Genomic DNA, 23,748 nt, shown 5'->3' with positions numbered 1-23,748 from the left:
TCATGTCTCTAAACTTTTATCATTTACATTTAGCATGACTCCAATCAATTAATTTAGCTTAGTTATTTTCTTTTCAAGCCTCAGTGGTTGAAGTCTCCGCAGCTATCATGTTTGTTTAAGCTTGTAAAACACGTTCTTTCATACATTCTATGATGCATTCCCAATGAAAATCCTAATGCATTTCAGCGATGTGTTGTTTTAATTTTGTTTAACAGAAGTACTCTCATTCCTCGGGTATTAGTCTTTCTATCTCATACTTTTCTCACTTGACATTAGATAAATTTTAAGTTCTTTTCAGGAAGACAACCCTCGAACCAGTAGTTTTGTGTGCAAATCCCATATAAAATTTTTTCGACCAACACCAAGTCATGGCACCCTCAAAACACACATCATTACATCACCAGGGGCGGAGCTAGGAATTTTCCCGGGGGGCCAAAGTTTTGGCGGGGATTAAGGGGCAATGCCTCTGAATTTTTTTTAGGGCATTTACTAGAAAGTGATCGTAAACAAGTCATAATAACAACAAAAAATTATAATAACAGCGAAAAAATTAATAAAAGTCTAAAATTTGATTGATGATTCATTACATTTTATTTTATAATTGCTCACGATATTTTTTCATTTTCTAAAAACGTTAAATAATAGATTTATTACTAAAATCATTTAGTTTTTCTCTCAATATACACAATCAAACTATCATTTAAAAGTTGAACTCCAATTTGATTGCGCAGACGATTCTTCACGATCTTCAGAGCTGAAAATGCTCTCTCTACAATAGTTGTGAAAACCCGTAGAAGTAATGCAAATTTGAGAAGTCGATAAAGACAAGGATATACTCCACTTCTCTTATTGCAAACCAAATTCTGAGTCAACTCACCGAGACTTCTTAACCCTGAAAATTCATTATTGTTGTGAATATATATATATATACATCAAGCTCATCACTAAGAGCAATGCACTCTATCAAAGAAAAATCATTTGGGTAGAAAGAAGCAAGATGACTTAGCTTCTGCTTATTGAAAGTAGAAAATAAATCAATTGGACTCAAACTTGCAACACAAACTAGTAACTCGGTAGTTGCTTCAATAAAACGCTCATTCAACTCTTGAAGTTGCATATCAATCACATTGTTGAACAACTCAACTCAATAGTGATGGAAGTTGATAAATTCATTTTTATGCTTTGATCGACCTGCGGCTAGATATAACTCATCCATTGCTGGAACAACAACTTCATTACTGTTACAAAATGATGCAACTTCCTCCAAAAAACTATCCCATCCATTCTCCCTAAGCATTTGTAATCGTCTCTTGGAATGTTGAACGAGCATCACAACATTCACAATATCTTGATCTTTTCTTTGTAATCATTGTGACAAATCACTTGCCATTGACAGAACCTTCCTTATTAAGTGTAGATTGAATACTAAATTAATTTATTTTATCAAAAGCAACAAACCACGTGCTACACCCTTTTGATCTCCCTTGCCATCATCACAAACCTGTTTAAGCACACTAATCACTATTGCAACCATATTGATCAAGCTCATCAAAGTGACATAATGTGAACCCTAACGTGTATCAGAAGCACAAGCTAGAATACTTTCTGATTTAAGCCTCGCCCAGTCAAAAGTTCACCACTTATTGATTTAAAAACATTTATAGGTTGAACCTCAAGAAGAGCATAATGTCATTTGCAAGATCCTCCAGCAATATTCAATATATTAGCTATATAGTTGAAAAATCACGAAATATCTTAGTGTTTTCTTGCCACAGCCACTAGAGCCAATTGGAGTTGATGAGCAAAGCAATGAACATAATAATCCGATTCATTCTCTCTTAAGATTAATGTCTTCAATCCATTAAACTCTCCATTCATATTACTAACCCTATAATAAACTTGTCCACAACACTGGGAAATACTCAATCCATATGTAGATAACATAGCATCAATCTTGTCTTTAAGTGAGCTAGGAGTGGTACTTGTTACATGCTCAACTTTTAGAAAAGACTCCACCATATTGCCTTTTTCATTCACATACCACAATGCAATTGTCATCTATTCCTTTGTTGATACATCACGAGATTCGTCAACAAGAATAGAGAAACAATGATCCCCGATATTCCTAACAATTGCATTTAAAGTTTCAACTGCTATGACATTCACAATGTCTTTCTGAATGTCAGGAGATGTCAATTTGAAATTTTTAGGAGCGTATTTCAGAACCATGACATTAACTTTCTTATTATGATCGACAAGAAAATGAAGGAGTTCCAGAAAGTTTCCTCGATTTTCTAATCATCACATTTTCATGACCACAAAATGGAAGGCCTTGACGAAGCAAAAAACGGATGCAATCTATTGATGTAGTCAAGCATGTTCCATATTCAGAACGAGCTTGCGTTGATTGTTTAAACAATATAGTTTCGATATGTTGATATTGTCTTAGATCTTTACACTTCCTCCAAGCTTGATAATGAGCACTATTGACACACCCCATATGTTCAGCTAGCCTATCTTTATTCTTCCAATTTCTAAAGCCTTCATCAACAAAAGAATCACCACCAACTTGTTTCCCATAAGTTGGCCTGAAAAGATAGCAAGACAATACACCGCATCTTTTCATTCACTATACTCTAATCAATATGAGTTTGGTTTAGCATACCAAGATTGATTAAACTTTCTTGGTTTATCTCCAAAATAAGTAACTAGAAACATCAACTAAATTAAATCAATAAAAAAATACAACTAACAAAAAAAATAAGCAAATTTCCTGTCCAAAGTAAGTCACTAAAGTAAATTTCCTCAATAGGAAAACCCAAAGGAAGGGACCAAAAACAACAATGGCATAACAAAAAATCTAATTGGAAAACAAAAGCTTATTGAACTTTTAAAGAGAAGAAGGGAAAACTGAATAGGAGAGATGGTCGGACATTAACTTTGTTTGTCGAAATGGAGTTCTTTTGGTCGGTTGCGGTGGTTATCGCTTTGTCGATTGTCTTGATGGGCTTCACACATCAATGACCTTCACATACCAGTATGGCGTAGCTTCAACCCTAAAAGATTGTTGTTGTTCCTTTAACAATAGTCAGGGTATAATAGAAATAAGAACAATTAATGAGGACAAAAGAGATAATTATTAGGAAAATGTTAGTGAAATGCTTGAAATTTGTAGCATTTCAAAACTAATATAAAATGCTCGTCAAAATCTCTCGAATTACGTGCACGAGAATTGTTGTTAAGATGGCTATTAGCATTTTTACTAACAAGTAGTATAAATATTTGTAAAAAACCCTTACCAAGGCCCCGTTTGGTACACAATTTGGAGGAGCATTTCTACTACTTTTGAGTAGAAAAGCTAGTTTCAACCAAACAACAATTGAAAAGCACAAAAAACGAGAGATTTTTAACCAGCATTTTCGTTGAACTCTCACATGCTACTTTAGAGGAGCTTTTTTGGAGCATTTGTAATTTGTTCTCATTTTTATCCTGGTAAGTTAATGTTATTCCACCATTACCCCTGATTTATTGGGATAGAATGCACGAACAGGATATTAAAATCATTCTCATTAAATAATTAAAATAATAAATAAATTAAATGCTAACAAATTGATAATTATGTAATTTATATGTTATTATTATCTTTAATTAATTTAAAAGTCATCATATTATTTTTAATAATTATATTGTTTGTTCGGATACAGCGTATACAACAAATATGCATAATACCCCCGCACGTAATTTATCAGAAAATGCTACACAGCTCAAATGTTAACAACAAAAGTACAACCAAACACCTACTCAGCATTCAGCCAGCATTTCTGCTACTAAAATTGTCCAGCATTTCTGCTACCACCATTTTTGTTAGCATATCTGCTACTTTGCAAATGCTCTACCAAACTAGCCCCAAATTGGGTCATAATTTTTTTTTTTAAAAAGTCAATGGTCTAGGCCCCCAGGCCTCATTGTGACTCTGCCCCTGCACATCACAAACCTAAACACTTATTCCCCAAGGTTATAATCAGAATATCTCTTGTCCAGTGCACAGAAGACGTCCAATAGGAATATGAGAATATATCTAATTTTTTGAGTGCCCTTATGATTTTATCCTTTTTAAATTGCTTTCAAATTTATGATTATATATTAACAAATTAAAAAATTGGTGGTCCGGTTCACCACCCGCTATAGACTATAAACCGGTTACTAATTCGGGCAAAGTCCATAACAATGGCGCTGGGGCTCCAAGCCCAATGTCCTCCTTATCCACAGAAGCTCCCACGTGTCCTTTCTTCAAGATAGTTCTAAGTCTAACTTTAAACTCTCACCCTCTCCGGCATCAACTTCTTCCCCGCCTCTGCGACGATTGGGCGTCCCGGTTCTTGATTAAGACCCATTTTCCGTCCAATACGACTGCCGGACGACATCCCGTCCCGCTCCAATCCATCGAAACGAAGCTAATGGTATTCGAATTACCAAAATGACCCTCTCTCCTTCTCTCTTCATCCCCAACTCTCCTCCTTCACGCATTAAGCTCAACTCTAATCCTCACAGTTTCTCCTTCCCCGTTAGGCTTCCCAAATTCCCTTTCAACCAGACCTTCCTTTCCGACGACCGTAGGTCCTACTCTGGCGCTGGCAAGGCCAGAGCCAAGCCGAAGGAGCTTGTCTTTGGCTCCCCCTCTGTCACCGTCCAGAAAGGAAAGTACAGCTACGATGTTGAAACCCTAACCAACAAGCTCAGCAGCCTCCCTCCTCGTGGCAGCATCGCCCGGTGCCTCGACACCTACAAGAACAAGCTCTCACTCAACGACTTCGCTTTGGTATTCAAGGAGTTCGCGCAACGCGGCGACTGGCAGCGGTCACTCAGGCTGTTCAAGTATATGCAACGGCAGATGTGGTGCAAGCCGAACGAGCAAATCTACACAATCATGATCAGCTTGTTGGGCCGCGAGAATTTGCTGGACAAGTGCGCTGAGATTTTCGATGAAATGCCTAACCAGGGTGTGCCCCGCAGCGTATTCTCCTATACGGCTTTGATTAATGCATACGGGCGTAACGGTCAGTACCAAACTTCTCTTGAGCTTCTTGAGAGAATGAAAAGAGAGAGAGTCTTTCCCAATAACTTGACTTATAACACTGTGATAAATGCTTGTGCTAGGGGTGGGTTAAGTTGGGAGGGATTGTTGGATTTGTTTGCGGATATGAGGCATGAAGGAATACAGCCTGATATTATGACTTACAATACTCTGCTTAGTGCTTGTGCTGCTCGGGGTTTAGGTGATGAGGCCGAGATGGTTTTTAGAACCATGAATGAGGGTGGGATATTGCCTGATATAACATCATTTAATTATCTTGTTGAGACATTTCGGAAATTGAGTAAGCTTGAGAAGGTCTCGGAGCTTCTTAAGGAAATGGAGGTTGGAGGAAATTTGCCTGAAATATCGTCCTATAATGTGTTACTAGAGGCATATTCGGAATCAGGCTCGATCAAGGAGGCAATGGGAGTGTTTAGGCAGATGCAGGGAGCAGGTTGTGTGCCAAATGCTGTAACTTACAGTATTTTGTTAAACTTGTATGGGAGGAGTGGTAGATATGATGATGTTCGTGAGCTCTTCCTTGAGATGAAAGTCAGTAATACAGAGCCAGATGCAGCTACGTATAATATACTGATACAGGTATTTGGAGAGGGTGGGTATTTTAAAGAGGTGCTGACTTTGTTTTATGATATGATAGAGGAAAATGTAGAGCCAAACATGGAAACATATGAGGGATTGATATTTGCTTGTGGGAAGGGTGGTCTTCATGAGGATGCCAAGAAAATTTTACTCCACATGAATGAGAAAGGGATAGTGCCGAGTTCGAAGACTTACAATGGGGTTATTGAAGCGTATGGGCAAAGTGCATTATATGAGGAAGCTATTGTGGCCTTCAACTCAATGAATGAGGCCAGGAGCAACCCAACTGTTGAAACTTACAATTCACTGATCCACACATTCGCTAGAGGAGGACTTTTCAAAGAATCTGAAGCTACTTTGTCAAAAATGGTTGAATCTGGGGTTGCAAGGGACAGAGATTCCTTCAATGGAGCTATTGAAGCTTTTAGACAAGGGGGTCGATATGAAGAAGCTATCAAGACGTATGTGGAGATGAGAAAGGTTAGATGTGATCCTGATGATCGGACGCTTGAGGCAGTTTTGAGCGTTTACTGCATTGCTGGACTCGTTGATGAGAGCGAAGAGCAATTTCAGGAAATCAAAGCTTCTGGAATATTGCCTAGTGTAATGTGCTACTGCATGATGCTGGCAGTTTATGCAAAGACTGGCAGGTTAGCACTCACTCAATTCTCATTTCTAATGTGTTAATTTTGAATTACTCGGCCGTAGCTTGAATGCGAGTCTTTGGTAATAACTCGAGCCATAGATGCAAAATCATCTAAAAGAAAAGAACGCTATAAGCTGTCTGCTTTAAACCCTTGTGGTTCATCAATTTAGTTGTTTAGTTTTCACTCTCATATATCATGGGCCATCATTAAGATGGTGTTTGATAAAAAAAAGATAGAACATTCTCGACTGTCCTTTGCTTTTTCTCTAGCAGACCTCTGATCATTTCCGCTTCATGTTTACTTTGTTCATTCAAGCATTTTGCTGATACTGTTAATATTCTGACCCTTAGCTCAAGCGCATAACAGATTGTGTTGTACTGTCGTTTGTAAGATGTGATTTTTGCGTCATCGTTTTGTAACTTGCAAATTTTGTAAGCTTTTATGTCAGAATGATGCATAAGCCCAAAGAGACTATTTTTGAGCATGTATCATTAGTGATTGATATGACACTGATGGGTTCGTTTAATTCATCTTAAATGATCTTGGAGTTTCATTTTGTTTACAAGTTATACAAGTTATTAACTAGCTGATAAGTTGAGCCCCGGGTGGGCACATCATGAGTCGGATATAACCTTTGAAGTTGTTTTGTTTTTCTTGTTTGATACTTTATCTTACCTCTCAAGCTTCAAAATTTTCAGATGGGATGATGTCTATGAATTGCTGGGTGAGATGTATGCGAATAGGGTGTCCAATGTCCATCAGGTGATTGGGAAGATGATCACTGGAGATTATGATGATGACTCAAACTGGCAAATGGTAGAGTATGTCCTTGATAGACTTAACTCTGAGGGACGTGGTCTTGGTATGAGGTTTTACAATGCTCTTTTAGAAGCACTTTGGTGGATGGGTCAGAAGGAACGGGCTGCAAGAGTTCTGACTGAAGCAACAAACCGTGGCCTTTTCCCTGAACTTTTTCGCAGAAACAAACTTGTCTGGTCTGTGGATGTACACAGGTAGCATGGCTGTTACTTTCTCCATCAAGTAGACTTCCAAGATATGATTGATTCTATTGGCATTACATAGATAATTTTGCAGGATGTGGGAAGGTGGTGCATATACAGCACTATCAGTCTGGCTCAATGATACGCACAAGATGTTTGTGAACGGGGAGGAGCTTCCTCAACTAGCAACTGTTGTGGTTGTGTAAGTCATGTGTTCCTCTGTACAATTTGCTTTTATCTATACCTCCCTTATACGCCTTTTGAGATGGTAAGGGAGAAGAGTGAGAGACTAGGAGGAGTGGGATTTGGTAGGACTGCATTGTGCCATTTCTGCTTAGCTAACTCTAGAAGGCCTTAAATTAGATTAAGTGTTGCATCATAGGCCATCCTAGCCATTTTCACTACCTTATCCGTTTTCTTGTGGGTCTTCTATTTTCCTCATGGAACCTTCAACATGAACTGGGCCAATTGTTCTGACTTGTGCATTCATTACTAGTCTTTGATTTTTAAGAGATCTATCTTTAAGTGCTTTCCTGCACTGTCTTTAACGAATCTGATTCTGAATATATCGATCATCATCATCAAAGCTTTAGTGCCAAATAATAATGGGTTGCCATTATTGCAGATATTGATGTAAAAAATTGTGCAGGATATTATTTGTTGGTTTCTGAAGACTGGAAAGTATGCACCCAGATAACCAGGAAAGTAGTTAGTCTTTTGAAGAGTTGAATGGAGAAGTAATTTATGTAGCCAATAAGAATTAGCTTAGGACTGATGATTTGCTTAGTTTTGTTGAACTATTATGAGTTGTGATGTATTCACGGTAGTTTACATCCTTGATTCAGGGAGACTAATTCTTAACTTGTTGGTTAGCCAGAAGTAAAAGGTAGGTTTCAACTGTTATCAAATTTTTTATGGACATGATTGCATTGGGTCAACGGGTCACGTGTGCATGGTAAAGTGAAAATGGCTGTTGTGGCTAGACCAGGCCAACACATTTTGATCATTGGATACGTAGCGGGCTTTAGTCTATGCTTCCTATGCTGCATCTGGTTGGATTAATGGCTGTCAGATCCAATATCTATACTGGTGTATTCCTCTCAAAAGCCCACTGGATATATACTGGATGGCCTCTGTTGTTTAATTGGACTTTTGTTCGTTCATTCTTTTTCATATCAATTTTTTATGAACTTGTCAACTGCATTAGACTTCTTTTCTTTCTAATTGTGATGTGTATCTGTTTTCCATACTAATTGTGATGGATATTCTTTTGATCAGACGAGGACAAATGGAGAAAAGCTCAATTACACGTGATTTTCCTGTTGCCAAGGCTGCCTATTCCTTCCTTCAGGAGAATGTGTCGTCATTATTTTCCTTCCCGGGATGGAACAAGGGTCGAATTGTCTGCCAGAGGTCTCAGCTCAAGAGGATATTGTCAGATGCAAAATCACTCTCAGACGAATCTAGCAAAGATCAGATAATTACATTGATAAACTCCTCACTCCCTCCTCGGGGAACAAAAACATCAATTAGTAGTGTAAATAGTACCCAGCAGGCTCAGAATAATGATACTGGTTCTGAAACTGATATAAGGACTAGCACAGAACTCATGACAAGCACAGTTTAGGTAGAGACAGAAATTCCCCTTATCAGTGTTTGAGGGCTTCCACAGTTTTGACCATTGAAACAACAAACAAGAGTATATATGCCCTTGTATCTTCAAATGAATTCCCTTGGCGGCAAGCGAATCTGCAGTCCGTGACCAGTTCAAAATTTGCCTCCAAATGCCTTAAATATTTGAATTAGTCTGACAATGGTGTTGCACAATAATTGGCGGATGTTCAATTGTCGCTGCTGCTGAGAAGCTTTGTGTTAAAGCCATTTTGGGTCGCTTATTTCAGCATGAGGAAGCTCTAGTGATGAGAGGGAACTTTCATTTTGTAGCTTTAGATAATTCAATTGTTATAAGGGCATGTACACTGTATTTGCACATTCTAATTTATTTTTTTGAGTAGTTTGAACTACTGGCCCAGTTCAAAATTCACTGACCTTTATGTGCTTTATACTGCAGAAATGAAAGAGAAACATGATATTAGAGTTCTAGACACCTATATATTAAATTTGCTTGCACTCTCAACTGCTGTTAGCTGAAGTAGGTGCATGAAATCATGAGGAGGGTGTCAAGGCTTCCACGGTAACAGGTAACAAGATGATAGTTTCGTTTTGGCGCAGGTTATAATAATCCGGTTTTTTGAAGTTCTGTCTATAAATGTTTGCTAAAACTTTCTGTTTATGTTTTTTAGTTCTTTTTCATTTGTCATTTCCTAAAGTATGAAGACATTTTCAAAATTGTGGCATAGTTTTGAACCTCTTCTTTAGGTGGATATTTTAGATCACTGAATGAGGTTGATCATGATATGATTCCCCCATTCCCTATTGGATGTGTGGTGTGCCCTTTCTTGTTTCCACATTTGTTGAATCAGACTCATAAAGTCTCTTGTTTGGGAGTTTTAAGTTAAGAGAAAGGGAAAGGAATCTTTACCAATTTGATGAAGAAAGATTATGAAGGGATTGGAGCCCATCAACTTTTCCCTCCACTTTCCTTTCCCCTAAGAATTTCAGTGCTCAAGGCCATGACTTTGACGGTATTGCGTTTTTAGCAGTTCAGGTAAAATTATTTTTCGCCTAGATATGTAGTGGTAGGGTAGTGTGTGTCTGTGTGAATAATTGTGATGCTATGCATTAATTAAGAACTGAATTCCTTGGACACTAAGAAAACTCTTTAAGGCCAAATGATGTCATGTACTCTTGATGAATACCCGACACGCTCCAAATCCATCATCTTCCGATGTGGGATTCTCATCAACTTTTTTCAACTCTTAAGATCAACAGGTTATAAGTAAGAGCACATGCTTTTTCTTTTTTCTTTTTCTATTAAAAAATATTTATAAAGTAAGAGTACATACTGTGGATGTTTCAGGATAAATGTTGGAGAGAGCATCCTTGTTCTAATGTTTTTTTCTTCTTCTTTTCCAAAGCGGCTTAGGGTTTAGACTAAGAGTCCGTTTAATAGATTGCGGTTGAATTGATTTTCAACGCTAGCAAAAAAATTGTGTAAAACAAATCGACCTTAAAGTTGTATAATACGTTATGAGATATTTGGCCAACTAAAAGTTCGCACAAACGGAAAAGCTGTTGAATTAGAAAGAATTTAAAAGATAAGAAATTGTTAAATGTGGTAATAATTATCGTGGGTCCCACATTTTGGAAAAAAAAAATTGCAAATGCGCTGAAATTTCAGCGGAGCCGCTGGTGTTTGGTGGAGCGAAGCCGCTCGCGCGCCCCATCAAACACACGGTAAGTATATACAAAGCGATTTCAAAGTTTAGGGTTTAGATTAAGTATATGATGTATTTATGTATGCCGGAGACAAACATGTTATAGAGACGTGCATATTTACAATTCTTGTTATATGATTTGATTTTGACATAAGTTAAAAAATAGTTTCTTATCATGATGTGGATTTGGTTGGTGCAATACTGCAGAACCTAAAAATAATTTCGTGTCAAAACTCCTATAGTTTCTAGTAGATGAGAAAAAGACATGAAAGGCTGGTGCGACTTTGCCCAATTACAATATCTCTTCCAACCTTTGAAGCAAACTCATCAAGCTATGGTAAACCCTAAAAACTATGATGTCGACATAAACCTGCGATAATTTGACATATGATGGTATCAAGCTTTCGACATCTGCGGATGGAATCGGTATCCACTTTTTTTTTTATGTGTACTGGCCGTAGTATAACTAGGGGTGACAAAACTATATCATGTCTGGATAATTGAATTTGTTCGATTTGGATGAAACTAAGTTTAGATATAAATTATATGTTCAAAATTCAGGTCCAAACATAAAAAATTTCCGATTTAAAATTGAAAAATCTTGTCTAGTTTATTTGTTCTGATCCTAACCCAAATTCGATTATTGTCCGGTTTACTAGTTTAGATTTAAATCAATCTGGGTTTGGTCCATTAACTACGTTCGAAATCTAATCTGGATTAGGATCCAGACGTCCAGACAAGTAAATATTTCTTGAACACGTCTCGACTCGAAAATGATTTTTTGCCACCCCTAAATATAACCAGGTCTTTAGTATCATATAAAATTTTCAGGTATATGAATTGATTCAGTCTCTTCAAACATCTTTAATAAATCTTTGTAGAGATGTAGTGTTAACGTGAATATAGAGATGGAAATGTTGCAAATTGATACATGGAAATGCACATGAGAGGACATTTTGTGTGTAAAAGTGATGGTGGGTGGAAGAAAATAATGGTGGAAGTGTAACCCCACAAAAAACCTTATCTTTGGCTTATCCTTCCCACTATCATAGGTCCCAATTGTAAACTAATATATCTTCTTTTCTCCATCTACAGAAAGCAAAGATGCCTAACCAACGGTTCACATTCCATTATCTTTTCCATTGGAGTCTCCTTTTCTTTTATCTGTAAACATTTCTTGTTTGTAAGCAAATCATTCTTTTAGGTCAAATTGACCAGACAAATGGTAGCTGACCGGCCGGATTCATGGTTTCAAAATAAAGGAATTTGTAGTGACAGGAAAATATTGCAAATTTAAGAACAGTGAAATTTATGTTTGTGTTATTGAGTGGTTGTAGTTGTTGTGGACGGAAAAAGAAAATCGAAATTATGATTTTTGTGCGATTTGAGAGGGAAAAGTCATTTGTTGGGTTAAAAACGTGGACCTTTGTCTGGTAGAGAATGGAAAATCCTTTGAAATCAATATATTACGGGTAAACATTGAAGATCTTTGGTAAAAAGTTGCATAAAAATAGGAGTAAAATTTCGTTGTTCTAAAAATAATGAAATTTATCTTTTTTCTAAAATAGAGAAATTTGTTGTGACAAAAATATTGCAATTTTGAAAACAATAAATTTCAAATAATAGGCAAAAACAGTTATATTTCAATATTTTTTTTCAAAACAGTGCAATTTCATTGTTTCTCCGAAAAACATTGTTTCTTTGGAAACAGTAAATGTTTAATATTTTTTTAAAATGGAGAAATTTATATTGTTACTGAGAAATCACACAAACAAAACAGTGAAATTTAATTTAGTCAGATAAACAAATAGTGAAATTGTTCTATTTTTCCAAACAGTGGAATTTAATTTATTTGTTTTGAAAGAGAAATTTTTTAAAACAGTGAAATTTAATGGAAACAAAGGCAATACTAGGGATATCAACATGGCAGGGCCTCTTTATCCATCCTTGTACCCGTTAGGTAAACCCTTACCCGTCCTCACTAGAATATCTGTTGGGTATTTGAATCTTCACCCCATCCTCGTATCCGTTAGTGCAGGGAATACTCGTCCCCGACAACTGTGATTTTGAAAACCCCATTAATTGTAAGAATATCGTCAATTGTAATGGTAGGAAGTCCAATAAGTATAAAAATAAATAAATGAAAAGTACAAAATGAATATATGAGTGAAACTAATATCTATTTTATATATCAAAGGCAAACAAATAAGTAAATTATGAGTATTTATAAAAAATATAAGTAATAACATATACGGGTATGGATACGGAGCGGGTTGTATTTCAAAAAACTCGTCCTCATACCCATTATTTTATCCATAAAAATATTTGTACCTATACCCAACCCATTAACTAATGGGGCGCACCCATTTGATTTGGAGTGGGTCATACGGGTATTTTTGATATTCTTAGGCAATACTCTCAAATCATAGTGAAAAAAACACATATAACAAAAGGTACTTTTAGTTACGGGCATTTTTGAATGCACACTTTTTAATTACAACCACAACAATATAAGGTACTTATTAGTTAGAACATATTTCACTGTTTCTAAAATATAGGGAAATTTTTTACAGTTTTCAAAACATATGGAAATTTCAATTTTTTTCAAAACAGTAAAATTTCAATGATTTTAAAGTTTTGAGAATTACTTTTTCAAAATAGAAATTTTGTTGTGAATTTAAATGGTTTTTTTTTCAAAAATAGAGAAATTTTTAGTGACATCAAAGATTGCAATTTTAACAACATTGAAATTCATGCAATTAGGCAAATTACAGTGAAATTTAATTTAAAAGGTGAAAACTCATAAGTTCGGAATTATGCAAAATTTTGTAGGGAAACTCGATTTGTCTTAATCGTCAAGACTAATAGCTCTGCCCATGCTATTTTAACCAAATTTCGCTGTTCAGGTTTTTAAATTATCCTTATATTATTTATTTTTTAGATTTAAAAAGCAAACACACATAAAATATATTAATAAAAACTCCCTATGAAAAATACCAAAAATTATGACCTGTCCTTAAACTTGTAAACTTTGTACAACCAGGCCACATTATTATCGGCTTATTAATTTTTAAATTGTAATTTCTCTTTTTAAAAAAAAAAAAAAAGAATTGTCAAAGAACATTATCCTCACCCTACCTATAACCGAGAAGCACCATGACTATTCCCCTTATCCCAATCAAATTAATGAATCAAACGGCAAACCAAACAAACGACAGCGGACCCCGCTGTAATTAAGATTTGGGGTATCTAAATTTTTTTAAAAAAAAGAAAAATTATGAATTTATTTTGATCGAATTTATGAATATAATCTTCTTTTTTCCAAATGAAAAAATAAAAAATTTGAATCATTGACTCAAAATATTACATAAAAAATTACAGCAGGCCTCCACACCCCAAACCAATAATACTCATTCATATATATGGTATCTCATAAAGATTTCAAGTTGAGATTTTCCTCTCTCCTTTCGGTATCCAAACCAAACAAACGACCACTTCAATGCCACGTAACACCGCACCTGCTGCCACGCAATCCTGTCCTCACCAATATAAATACACACCGTGATCCAGACACGCGCTGGTGCACAGCTCCTCCGACTTTACATAATTCACACCGCACACTTGTACGGTCTTAGATTACTCTTTGTCCCTTTTGGCTCTGGAATGATGGAGCGAAATCCGTCTGGCGCGTGTGACACAAACGCTTCATCCGCCGGCGGTGGAGCCAGCGAGTTTATGCTGTTCGGGGTTAGGGTGGTGGTGGATTCGATGAGGAAGAGCGTCAGCTTGAACAACTTGTCGCAGTATGAGCAGCCACAGGACTTGAATAACAACGATAACGGCAACATCAGCAAGAACAACAACAAAGAGGATTCACCTGCCAGTTATGCATCCGCAGACGACGCCGTTCAACAATCCAATGGAAGTCGCGAGCGCAAGCGAGGTTTGATCCAGATCAGATCTCTCATCGATTCTCTAACCTATTTTCATTTGTGTTTACATTTTGATTCAACAAAATTTTTATTTACTCTCGAAGATATTGTTGCAAATCAGATTATGTGTGGATTTGTGTGTCAAAATTTGCTATTTTAATTGATTCCGATCTTCTTGTAATGTTGGAAGAGCGATTCAAATAACTTTTAATTTCAGTTACTGTTTTCTTTGTTAAATTTGTGGAATATTGATTTATTATTGTTTGGGAGTCCTAGTAGCTGATTAATGATTGAGGTTTCTTTTACCACTGAAAAGCAATCTAAACAGAAAGGAAATATTAGCTTGGTGAAAGTTGTTGTTGATAAATTATGTGTACTGATTGATTTTGGAAAGTTTAATCAAATAATGATTTGTGTTTGTGTTTGTGATTATGGATGATGAAAAGGAGTTCCATGGACAGAGGAGGAACACAAGCTGTTCCTGCTTGGATTACAGAAGATAGGGAAAGGAGATTGGAGAGGAATCTCCAGAAACTTTGTCAAAACTCGCACCCCTACGCAGGTGGCCAGCCATGCTCAGAAATACTTTCTCAGGCGAAGTAATCTCAATCGCCGTCGACGAAGATCTAGCCTCCTCGATATCACGACTGATATGGTAGCTATCTTCAACTAATCATGGCCACTCTTTCTATGCCTTTTCCTGTGTATTCTGTTCATAGCTTAAACCTTATTAATTTTAATAACTATAATTTTTTCAGTGGATGTTAAAGATTTGTTTTTATGGTTTTTAGACAGCTAAAATCTTGAATTTATATTTCCTATCTAAAGATTTGAAGCCTTACATCATCATTTGATTTATGTGAGATTCTTCAAAGAACATAGGGTGTTTGAGTTAAGCTAGAGAACTTTATTCATAAAAAAAGAAGAACGAAAAAGTAAATAAAGCAAGAAAGCTAAGTGAAAAAGGCTTCTGAAGGTTGTTGATTTTGATTTCATAGTGTTATCTCCTTTTTGAGTTTTTTAAAACCTAGAAAATGCATTTCACTTGTGCTAGACTGCTAGTTGTTCTTTTGGTGGCGCTCTTGAAGAATCTCGTATTTGGAAATATCAGATTGGTTTTGTATCCCAAGTTTCTGTGAAACAGAATAGAGGGTAAAACTAGTTTATTTGTGTTGACCTCGTTTTGTGTTTTAGGTTACTGCAAGTTTAATGGAAGGGGAACAGCCTCATGGCCAGGAGAACAACATCATCAACATCACTGGAGCCACCACATCTCAATCGCATCCTTTGCCTCCATCACTAGAAACTGGCAGTTCAAGTGGTTTTACTCCATTGAAAGCTTTCTCCGTGGGCATGGCTGCCAATCCTGTAATATCACCTCTCCTTATCCATAATCCAATGGAAACACTTGCATTAGGACACAGCAATCAGGACAGTCTTGTGACGAAAAACCCAATTCGTCCGATCCCAATTATTCCAGCTCCCCATGCATCCACAACATCTGATCTTAGCTTGAATTGGAATTCCTCCAGTGATTCTTCATCTTTGTCGCTCAAGTTGTCTCTGCCCTCAAATCATAGAGACTCTTCAACAAGGTACTCCGCTTTTCAGGTGACATCAAGCCTTAACAGTGGAGATAGCATTGTTAGTGTAGCTTGAGAAGTACGGGGATGAAGAAAGTGCACTCTTAGATAAGAATGGAGGTCAAGTAAAATTAGGTGACCAGAATTTGATCCTTTTTATTTGTTGTACAGACCAGATAAGAAACTGTCATGTCTTGGATTACTTGTTGTTTCATGCTTGTATCATCGTAGATTATTGTTGAATTATGTTTGTTTTTAGAGTCATCTGAAACTGACAGTTACTCTGGTTCATAAATATGTTTATGGCAAGGCATTAAGTTTTTTAGGTAAAATAGGAACGTTTCTCTGTTATGGACATTACCATCCATTATGTGAATTTCGACTTGATTATATGGTTAACTTTTGCTACTAACATATATATTCTGTAATATTTTGTGGCAAATAACTGTTTCTGTAATATTTTGTGACAAATTACGTGTAAGGGTATTATGCATTTTAGTGGTTACATATGTCTAGGTAGTAATTCTATGGTGTTTGTATATATGGCCCCCAAGTAAACACGCTCTTCCTAGAAGACTAGAAGTTTGAGTAAGAAAACTCCATTCAACACAAAATCTTTTACATTTTCAGCAGATCCGAGGTGTCCACACCTACTCTTCTATGATTTCTAGTTTTCTACAAGTTTTTTCCATTCCCTTTCACCAGCCTTTCATCGGTTGGTTTATTTTTCAGTTTTATTTAGAATCAATCTCTGTGGGTTTATCCTTTATGCCTATGGCCTTCCGGTGAGGCTTTACGAGGGTTTATTCCTATGCCTTCGTTTGTGGGGTGACACCGTTAGTGGAGAAACGCGATCTCCCGGCTGCTTAAGTATGTGTTGATCAAGATCTTCGAAAAGGATGAGGATACTTTTAAGTAGAGTTAATACAACTTTTGATCACTGAAACATTTTTTTGAAAATTCAATTTAATTGTCGAAAGTTTAAATGTCGCACCTTCGTAATCCGAAGTATGAATTTGTTCCAAACTAATAACTCCAACAGATTTTTCTTGTTTAGGGTTGTCAACCCGTTTATGTGGTAGGTTGACCAGATAGAAACAACATTTGCGGATGCGACATGATGAAGATGATGACTTTGATTCATGGTGTTGATGTGGTATAAATTATTTTTAATAATAAAATCTTAATAATCAAAACATAATAAAAATCAGCCGTCCGATTGCTTTGATCTTTCAAAATAAAATGTCTCCCTAGGTTCTGCAACATCGACGTCATATTACCAAGCCCAGTGCGACGGTCCGAAAACATCGACATCAACCCTGCTGCCCCTTTTCCACCTACATCCATCACCTCACCTAATAACCGTTTGGATCTCTCAACTTTAAATCTAATACCCACGGGCATACCTCTCTCTAAAAATCCATTTTTGCGATTTTCCCTTTCTGGCAACCAACCTTTAGACGTTGGGGGGGGGGGGGGGGGGTTCTCGATGAGGAGGTCAGGTTCCTACCCTGACGTCCTCAACTCCACAAACCTCGGTTGACAGTCACTATCTTCGAAGATGCGTCACAATTCCTGTTGATAGTGAAGTTTGTGGTTGTAGTGGGGTTAGTTTGGATTGGTTTTCTAGCAGATCTCTGGCTTCAGTTGGGTTGGGACAGTCGATTCGCATAACTGGTGGTTTTTCTTGGAAGTTCATGTTTATTCTGGCCATTTTCTAGAAGTTTCTAGTTAGCATGGCTATCTCAATGGCGGTTTGAGGGACTGGTGTTGGACCAAACGTCCTACGTTTTAATTTTGATGATCCAATATTATTGTGCTATTTGATTACATACATTATGTGATGAATTTAATTACAAAGTGACTGAATTTGAAATTGGTTTTTATTGAAAAGGTTTAAACCTACTTGTGAACTCACTGATTATCTTTATATCAAATGAATTCGGATTAAGCTGAAATTTGGTAGAGACATTATTTACATCGTAACGAACATTTTTCATGAAGACATGATTAAGAAATTTTGACTTTTTCTTGCTCAAAATTATTGCCCAAATATTTGTCCGAAATTGCTGCGCAATGTTATTATCCGATTGATTTATGTGACTTATTATATGACTATATGATATTTAATTGAGCTGGAAACTTACATGTACATTAGTCTATATATGTTATGATATTATATGCTTAGATTTTAATTATTTAACCTCAACTAACCTATGGTTCAAGCATGAAACTCAAATGAGTTTACAAGTAAATTTTCAAGAAAGTTGAGAGAGACTTCATCAAGGGTTCAAATATAAAATGTTTCATTACATATGCAAGACGTGTGATCTATACTAAAGAGGAGGATTCAATTTCCATGAGAAATTTTTTCACTTGGTGATATTTTGAAGATTAAAAGCAAAAGGTTTATTTTCCTTATTTGTTATCCGAAATCAATGGAAAAGTTTCTGGTTGTAGTGGGGTTAGTTTGGATGGGCTTTCTAGTAGATCTCTGGCTTCAGTTGGGTTGGGACAGTCGATTCGCAGAACTGATGGTTTTTCTTGCAAGTTCATGTTTATTCTGGCCATTTTCTACAAGTTTCTAGTTAGCATGACTATCTCAATGGCGGTTTGAAGGACTGGTTGGGTTCGGTGCCTGAGCTTTGGTATAGGGTGTTTGGCTTTCAGACTTCAAAGGCTAACGGCTGGTGGCATGAGGACAAGAATGGAGGTTTGCTTGTTCAATCTTTTCGACGCGTGTTAAGATTCAAGAGGAAATCAAGGTGTGGTGTTCATCGGAAGACAGAGCTTCTACCATCTTGAAGCTTGGTTCTTGGGCTTTGTGGTTTATTGGGCTTGTTGGGCCTCTTATGTCTTTCATTAGACTTACTTGTCTTGGGCTCTCTTTCTCACAACAAAGTTGGCCCAACAGGTCCAACAAGTCTAGTTATAGCCTTTATATATTCAGGCTTTCAATATATTATATTTTATTATTAATTCAAATTTACTTGTTTCAAAATAAGGTGCAGGTCACATCTTCTGACCGTTGACACCAATTGTATACATATTGTACTAATGTTTTCATTTGCAAATCCTCTCATCTCTTCTTCATCTTCTTCTTCTCTTCCATCTATCTTCTTCTTCTTCCTCTTCTGAAATCTGTAAACACAAACAATCACAATTACAAACATGGTATCGGAGCAGGACACTATTGGTGTCGACCTACCTACTTCATCAATGGTTTCAACAGCTGTTATTGAAGCTACTAATTTTATGAGGGGAGCTACAACTCTACCTCCATTGTTACCAAGTGTTCATGTGACTTCAATGCCACTTGGAGGACTACATGAGGCAACTCTGCCTCACACAGCAACTTCATCACATGAAGGAGCTTTGCCAAGACTGTTTACTTCTTCACAGGTTCATTCTCAACCCATTCTGCCCACCCCATCTTCTATCTTTCCTACTCACACTACCATCCCATCATATCCTTTCTTACAACAACCTGTGATGAATAATCCTATGAACACTATGGCACAAAATCCTTTCTCAAATCCCTACAATTTTTTGCCTAGTGATTTTTCTATCCACAAACTCATTTCTATTGAGCTAACTAGTTCCAACTACCATATGTGGAGTGGTAGGACCATACCTGTCCCAGAGGTTGAAGATCCTTATATCCTCTTTGGATGCAAGCAAATAGCCTTCTTAAAACATGGATTACCAATTCTGTCTCACCACAGATCATGCAAGGTATCTCATCCTGGAAAACTGCAGGGGAAGTTTGGTTAGATCTCAAGGAAACTTATTCAGTTCTAAATGAAGCAAGGATTTTTGAGATCTACAGAGAGCTAACCACTATCAAACAAAAGAATCTATCCATGACTGATTATTATACAAAGTGTAAGGCTTTGTGGGATGAGTTACAAGAATATGAAGAAACCCCTTGTTGTAAGTTTTGCAACACTCACAAGCTATTTCTGAGTAAGAGGAATAGAGAGAGGCTCATGCAGTTTATAATGGGTTTGGTTGAAGGTTACAATCATGTTAGCAGCCAGATTATGATGATCAATCCTGTGCCTGATGTCAACAAAGCATACAATATGCTACTTCAAGAAGAAAGAATGCAAAAGGTTACAAGCATTCATAAATCAATTTCAGAGGAGGCCATCGCTATGGCATTCAAGAAATTCACCAGTGCAGGAAATACTCAGAATTTCAAGCCAAACAACAAGTACAATCAATCAAGGAACACAGACAAACAAAAGAGAGATTCTGAGCAGAGTTCAAAGTCATCCTATTCCAACAACAAGGACAATATATCTTGCAATTACTGCAAGAAAGAAGGGCATACAATAGATAAATGCTTCAAGATACATGGCTATCCTCCAAACTCGTCTAAGAGATTCAAAACTAACCATGCCAAGGGAAAATCCTACTCAACTAATCAAGTTGAGGGTAATACTGTTGATCAATCAACTGCTGTGGAGCTGACCAGTGATCAGTGCCAACAGATTGTGGAGTTCCTCAAAACAAAAGGCAATCAAGAAGGAGCTTCAACAGAGAATCAACAAGTTATGGCTACTGCAGCTGCAGTAGCAGGTAACAAACTATCTTTACTTACTCAGCATTCTAGTGAATGGATAATTGACAGTGGGGCTTCAGCCCATATCATTCATGATCATGCTTTATATGATGCATCTCATGTAGTCATTAATGCATATGTGACATTACCCAATGGAACTAAACATAAAATAACACATATAGGACAAGTCAAGCTCACTGATAAAATAATGTTGAAAGGAGTATTATGTGTGCCTAGTTTTAATTTTAACTTGATATCAGTAAGTAGACTGACTAAGGACAATAAATGTGCAATAATTTTTACAGAAAATCAATGTGAATTGCAGGAAGCAGCCACATTGAAGAAAGCTGGGATGGGAACCACTATTAAAGGACTTTACCTATTGCATGAAGCAGCCAAGGACTGTTTAGGACATTTTGAAAATGTAAATCTAGTGGTTAGTGCTAAGTTATGGCATGAGAGACTTGGACATCCTACTGAAAATGTGTCCAAGCTCTTGCCCATCCCCATGTATCAAGATATTCACAATTGTATTGAATGCCATTTGGGTAAAATGAAAAGAAAATCTTTTGAAATTAGTGTGACCAAGACCAGTGCAATATTTGAACTAATTCACATGGATATTTGGGGTCCTAACTCAACACCTTCTTTTGAAAATCATAGATATTTCTTGACTATAGTTGATGACTATTCAAGAATGACATGGATTTTTTTGATGCATACTAAAGATGAAACTAGAACACATATTAAAACCTTCATTAATTTTGTGAAAACACAGTTTCACAAAACAGTAAAGATAATAAGAACAGATAATGGAAAAGAATTCATTATGCAAGATTACTACAATCTTGAAGGCATTTTACACCAAAAATCATGCCCTTACACACTACAACAAAATGGAGTGGTGGAAAGGAAACATCAACACTTGTTGAACACAGCCAGGACTCTCAAAATCCAAAGTGGATTGGATGAGAGATTCTGGACACACTGCATACAAACTGCAGTTTACATAATCAATAGAATGCCTAGTAGAATTCTAGATAAGAAATCACCATATGAAATCATGTATAATAAACCAGTGGACTTTAAGGATTTTAGGGTGTTTGGATGCTATGGTCTTGCTAAAATTAATAAGCCTCTTAGTTCTAAGTTTCAACCTAGATCTGTGCATTGCATTTTTTTGGGATACCCCATGGGAACTAAAGGTTACAAGATGCTGAACTTGGAAACACATGAAATATTTGTTTGCAGGGATGTTCATTTTATTGAACATGAATTTCCATTTAAGAAACCACAGCACACAGAACATAGTCAATCACAGAACAACCACAGTTATGAACATACAACATTAGAAACACAACAACCCACTGCTAAAGTCATTGGGGATGTTGCAGCAGGAAATACTAGGACTAGAAGAAAACCTTCTCATCTGTCTGATTATTATTGTGACTCTGTTTCTGCATCTTATATTGAGCATTTTGTTGTGCATCATTCATCTGTTGATGTGCATTTTGCTGCTGCTATTGATAGTCATAGAGAACCTACAAGATATAAAGAGGCAATACAGGATGAAAATTGGTGCAAAGCTATGAACATTGAAATGCAAGCTTTAAAAGATAATCATACCTGGGAAATGACTTCTCTACCTAAAGGTAGAAAAGCCATAGGATGTAAATGGATTTACAAAATAAAGTATAATTCTGATGGAACCATAGAGAGATACAAAGCTAGGTTAGTTGCACAAGGTTTTAGTCAAAGTGAGGGTTTTGACTACAAAGAGACATTTGCTCCTGTAGTCAAAATTACCACAGTCAGAATATTCTTGGCTCTGGCAGCCATGAACAAATGGCAAATACATCATTTAGATGTACATAATGTCTTTCTCAATGGAGACTTAGAGGAGGAGGTTTACATGAAACCTCCACCGGGTTATGAAAGTCAACACAAAGATCAAGTTTGTAAATTAAAGAGATCCATTTATGGCTTGAAGCAAGCTTCAAGACAATGGAATGAAAAATGTAGGCAAGCTCTGATTGAATTTGGATTCACTCAGAGCAAAGCAGATTATTCAATGTTCTATATCAACAATAGAAAAGATATAATAATCCTATTACTTTATGTGGATGATATGGCAATAGGAGGGAATAACTTGGAACTAATAAATAAAGTCAAGAAATACATAGGGTCTTGTTTTAAGATCAAGGATTTAGGCCTATTGAAATATTTTCTAGGCCTGGAAATCCATCATAAGGCCACTGGCATCAGTATATGCCAGAGGAAATATGCACTGGACTTGCTTAAAGATGCCAATCTCATGAATATTAAAGAAAATAATTCACCAATAGATATTAATATAAAACTATCAGCTCACCAAGGGAAAGTTTTAGAGCAGCCAGAACAATTCCGGAGAATAATTGGCAAATTAATGTATCTCACTATAACAAGGCCTGACATTAGTTATGCAGTGAATAATTTGAGTCAATACATGCAACAACCCACAGACATTCACGTGCATGCTGCCATTAGAATCATTAAGTATATCAAAGGCTCCTTTGCACAGGGCCTTTTCTACCCTGCAACTAACATCTTACAGGTTAAAGCATTTTGTGATTCTGATTGGGCAACATGTAAAGACACAAGACGCTCAGTCACTGGTTACATAGTCAAGATTGGGGATGCTCTCATTTCATGGAGATGAAAGAAGCAAAGGACAGTTTCTAGGTCTTTCGCTGAAGCTGAATACAGGGCCATGGCTGCTACAACAAGTGAATTAGCATGGATTCACAACTTATTCAAGGAACTACGAATCAAAATCAACTATCCTATGGATCTACACTGTGACAACCAGGCAGCTCTTTACATAGCAACAAACCTAGTTTTCCATGAGCGCACAAAACACATAGAGCTTGATCTACACTATATTAGGGAAAAGGTTTAAGAAGGTATGATCAAATTGGCGTACCTGAAGTCAGCCGAACAACCCGCTGATTTGCTTACAAAATCGCT

At 36.6% G+C, this 23,748-nt stretch overlaps 3 protein-coding genes across 3 annotated transcripts; all 3 read left to right on the top strand.

Moving 5' to 3' along the window:
- Positions 1–4,294: 4,294 nt before the first annotated feature.
- On the top strand, positions 4,295–9,425 carry LOC119981279 (pentatricopeptide repeat-containing protein At1g74850, chloroplastic). Its single transcript, XM_038824339.1, has 4 exons — positions 4,295–6,324; positions 7,020–7,334; positions 7,417–7,524; positions 8,601–9,425. The coding sequence occupies exons 1-4, from the start codon at positions 4,478–4,480 to the stop codon at positions 8,947–8,949; spliced, it is 2,619 nt and encodes an 872-aa protein (XP_038680267.1). The 5' UTR covers positions 4,295–4,477; the 3' UTR covers positions 8,950–9,425.
- A 4,802-nt stretch (positions 9,426–14,227) lies between these two features.
- LOC119980292 (transcription factor MYB1R1-like) lies at positions 14,228–16,567 on the top strand. Its single transcript, XM_038822928.1, has 3 exons — positions 14,228–14,603; positions 15,039–15,247; positions 15,787–16,567. The coding sequence occupies exons 1-3, from the start codon at positions 14,324–14,326 to the stop codon at positions 16,249–16,251; spliced, it is 954 nt and encodes a 317-aa protein (XP_038678856.1). The 5' UTR covers positions 14,228–14,323; the 3' UTR covers positions 16,252–16,567.
- Positions 16,568–19,838: 3,271 nt separating this feature from the next.
- Positions 19,839–21,554, top strand: LOC119980584. Its single transcript, XM_038823341.1, has 2 exons — positions 19,839–20,759; positions 21,068–21,554. Exons 1-2 carry the CDS (start codon positions 19,847–19,849, stop codon positions 21,109–21,111), a joined length of 957 nt encoding a protein of 318 aa, XP_038679269.1. The 5' UTR covers positions 19,839–19,846; the 3' UTR covers positions 21,112–21,554.
- The last annotated feature ends 2,194 nt before the right edge of the window (positions 21,555–23,748 follow it).

Source organism: Tripterygium wilfordii, chromosome 16 (genome assembly GCF_013401445.1).
Source record: "Tripterygium wilfordii isolate XIE 37 chromosome 16, ASM1340144v1, whole genome shotgun sequence".
NCBI classification, from domain to species: Eukaryota; Viridiplantae; Streptophyta; class Magnoliopsida; order Celastrales; family Celastraceae; genus Tripterygium; species Tripterygium wilfordii.
Note: the sequence above shows the minus strand (reverse complement) of the source record. Positions and strands in the feature narration are given on the sequence as shown.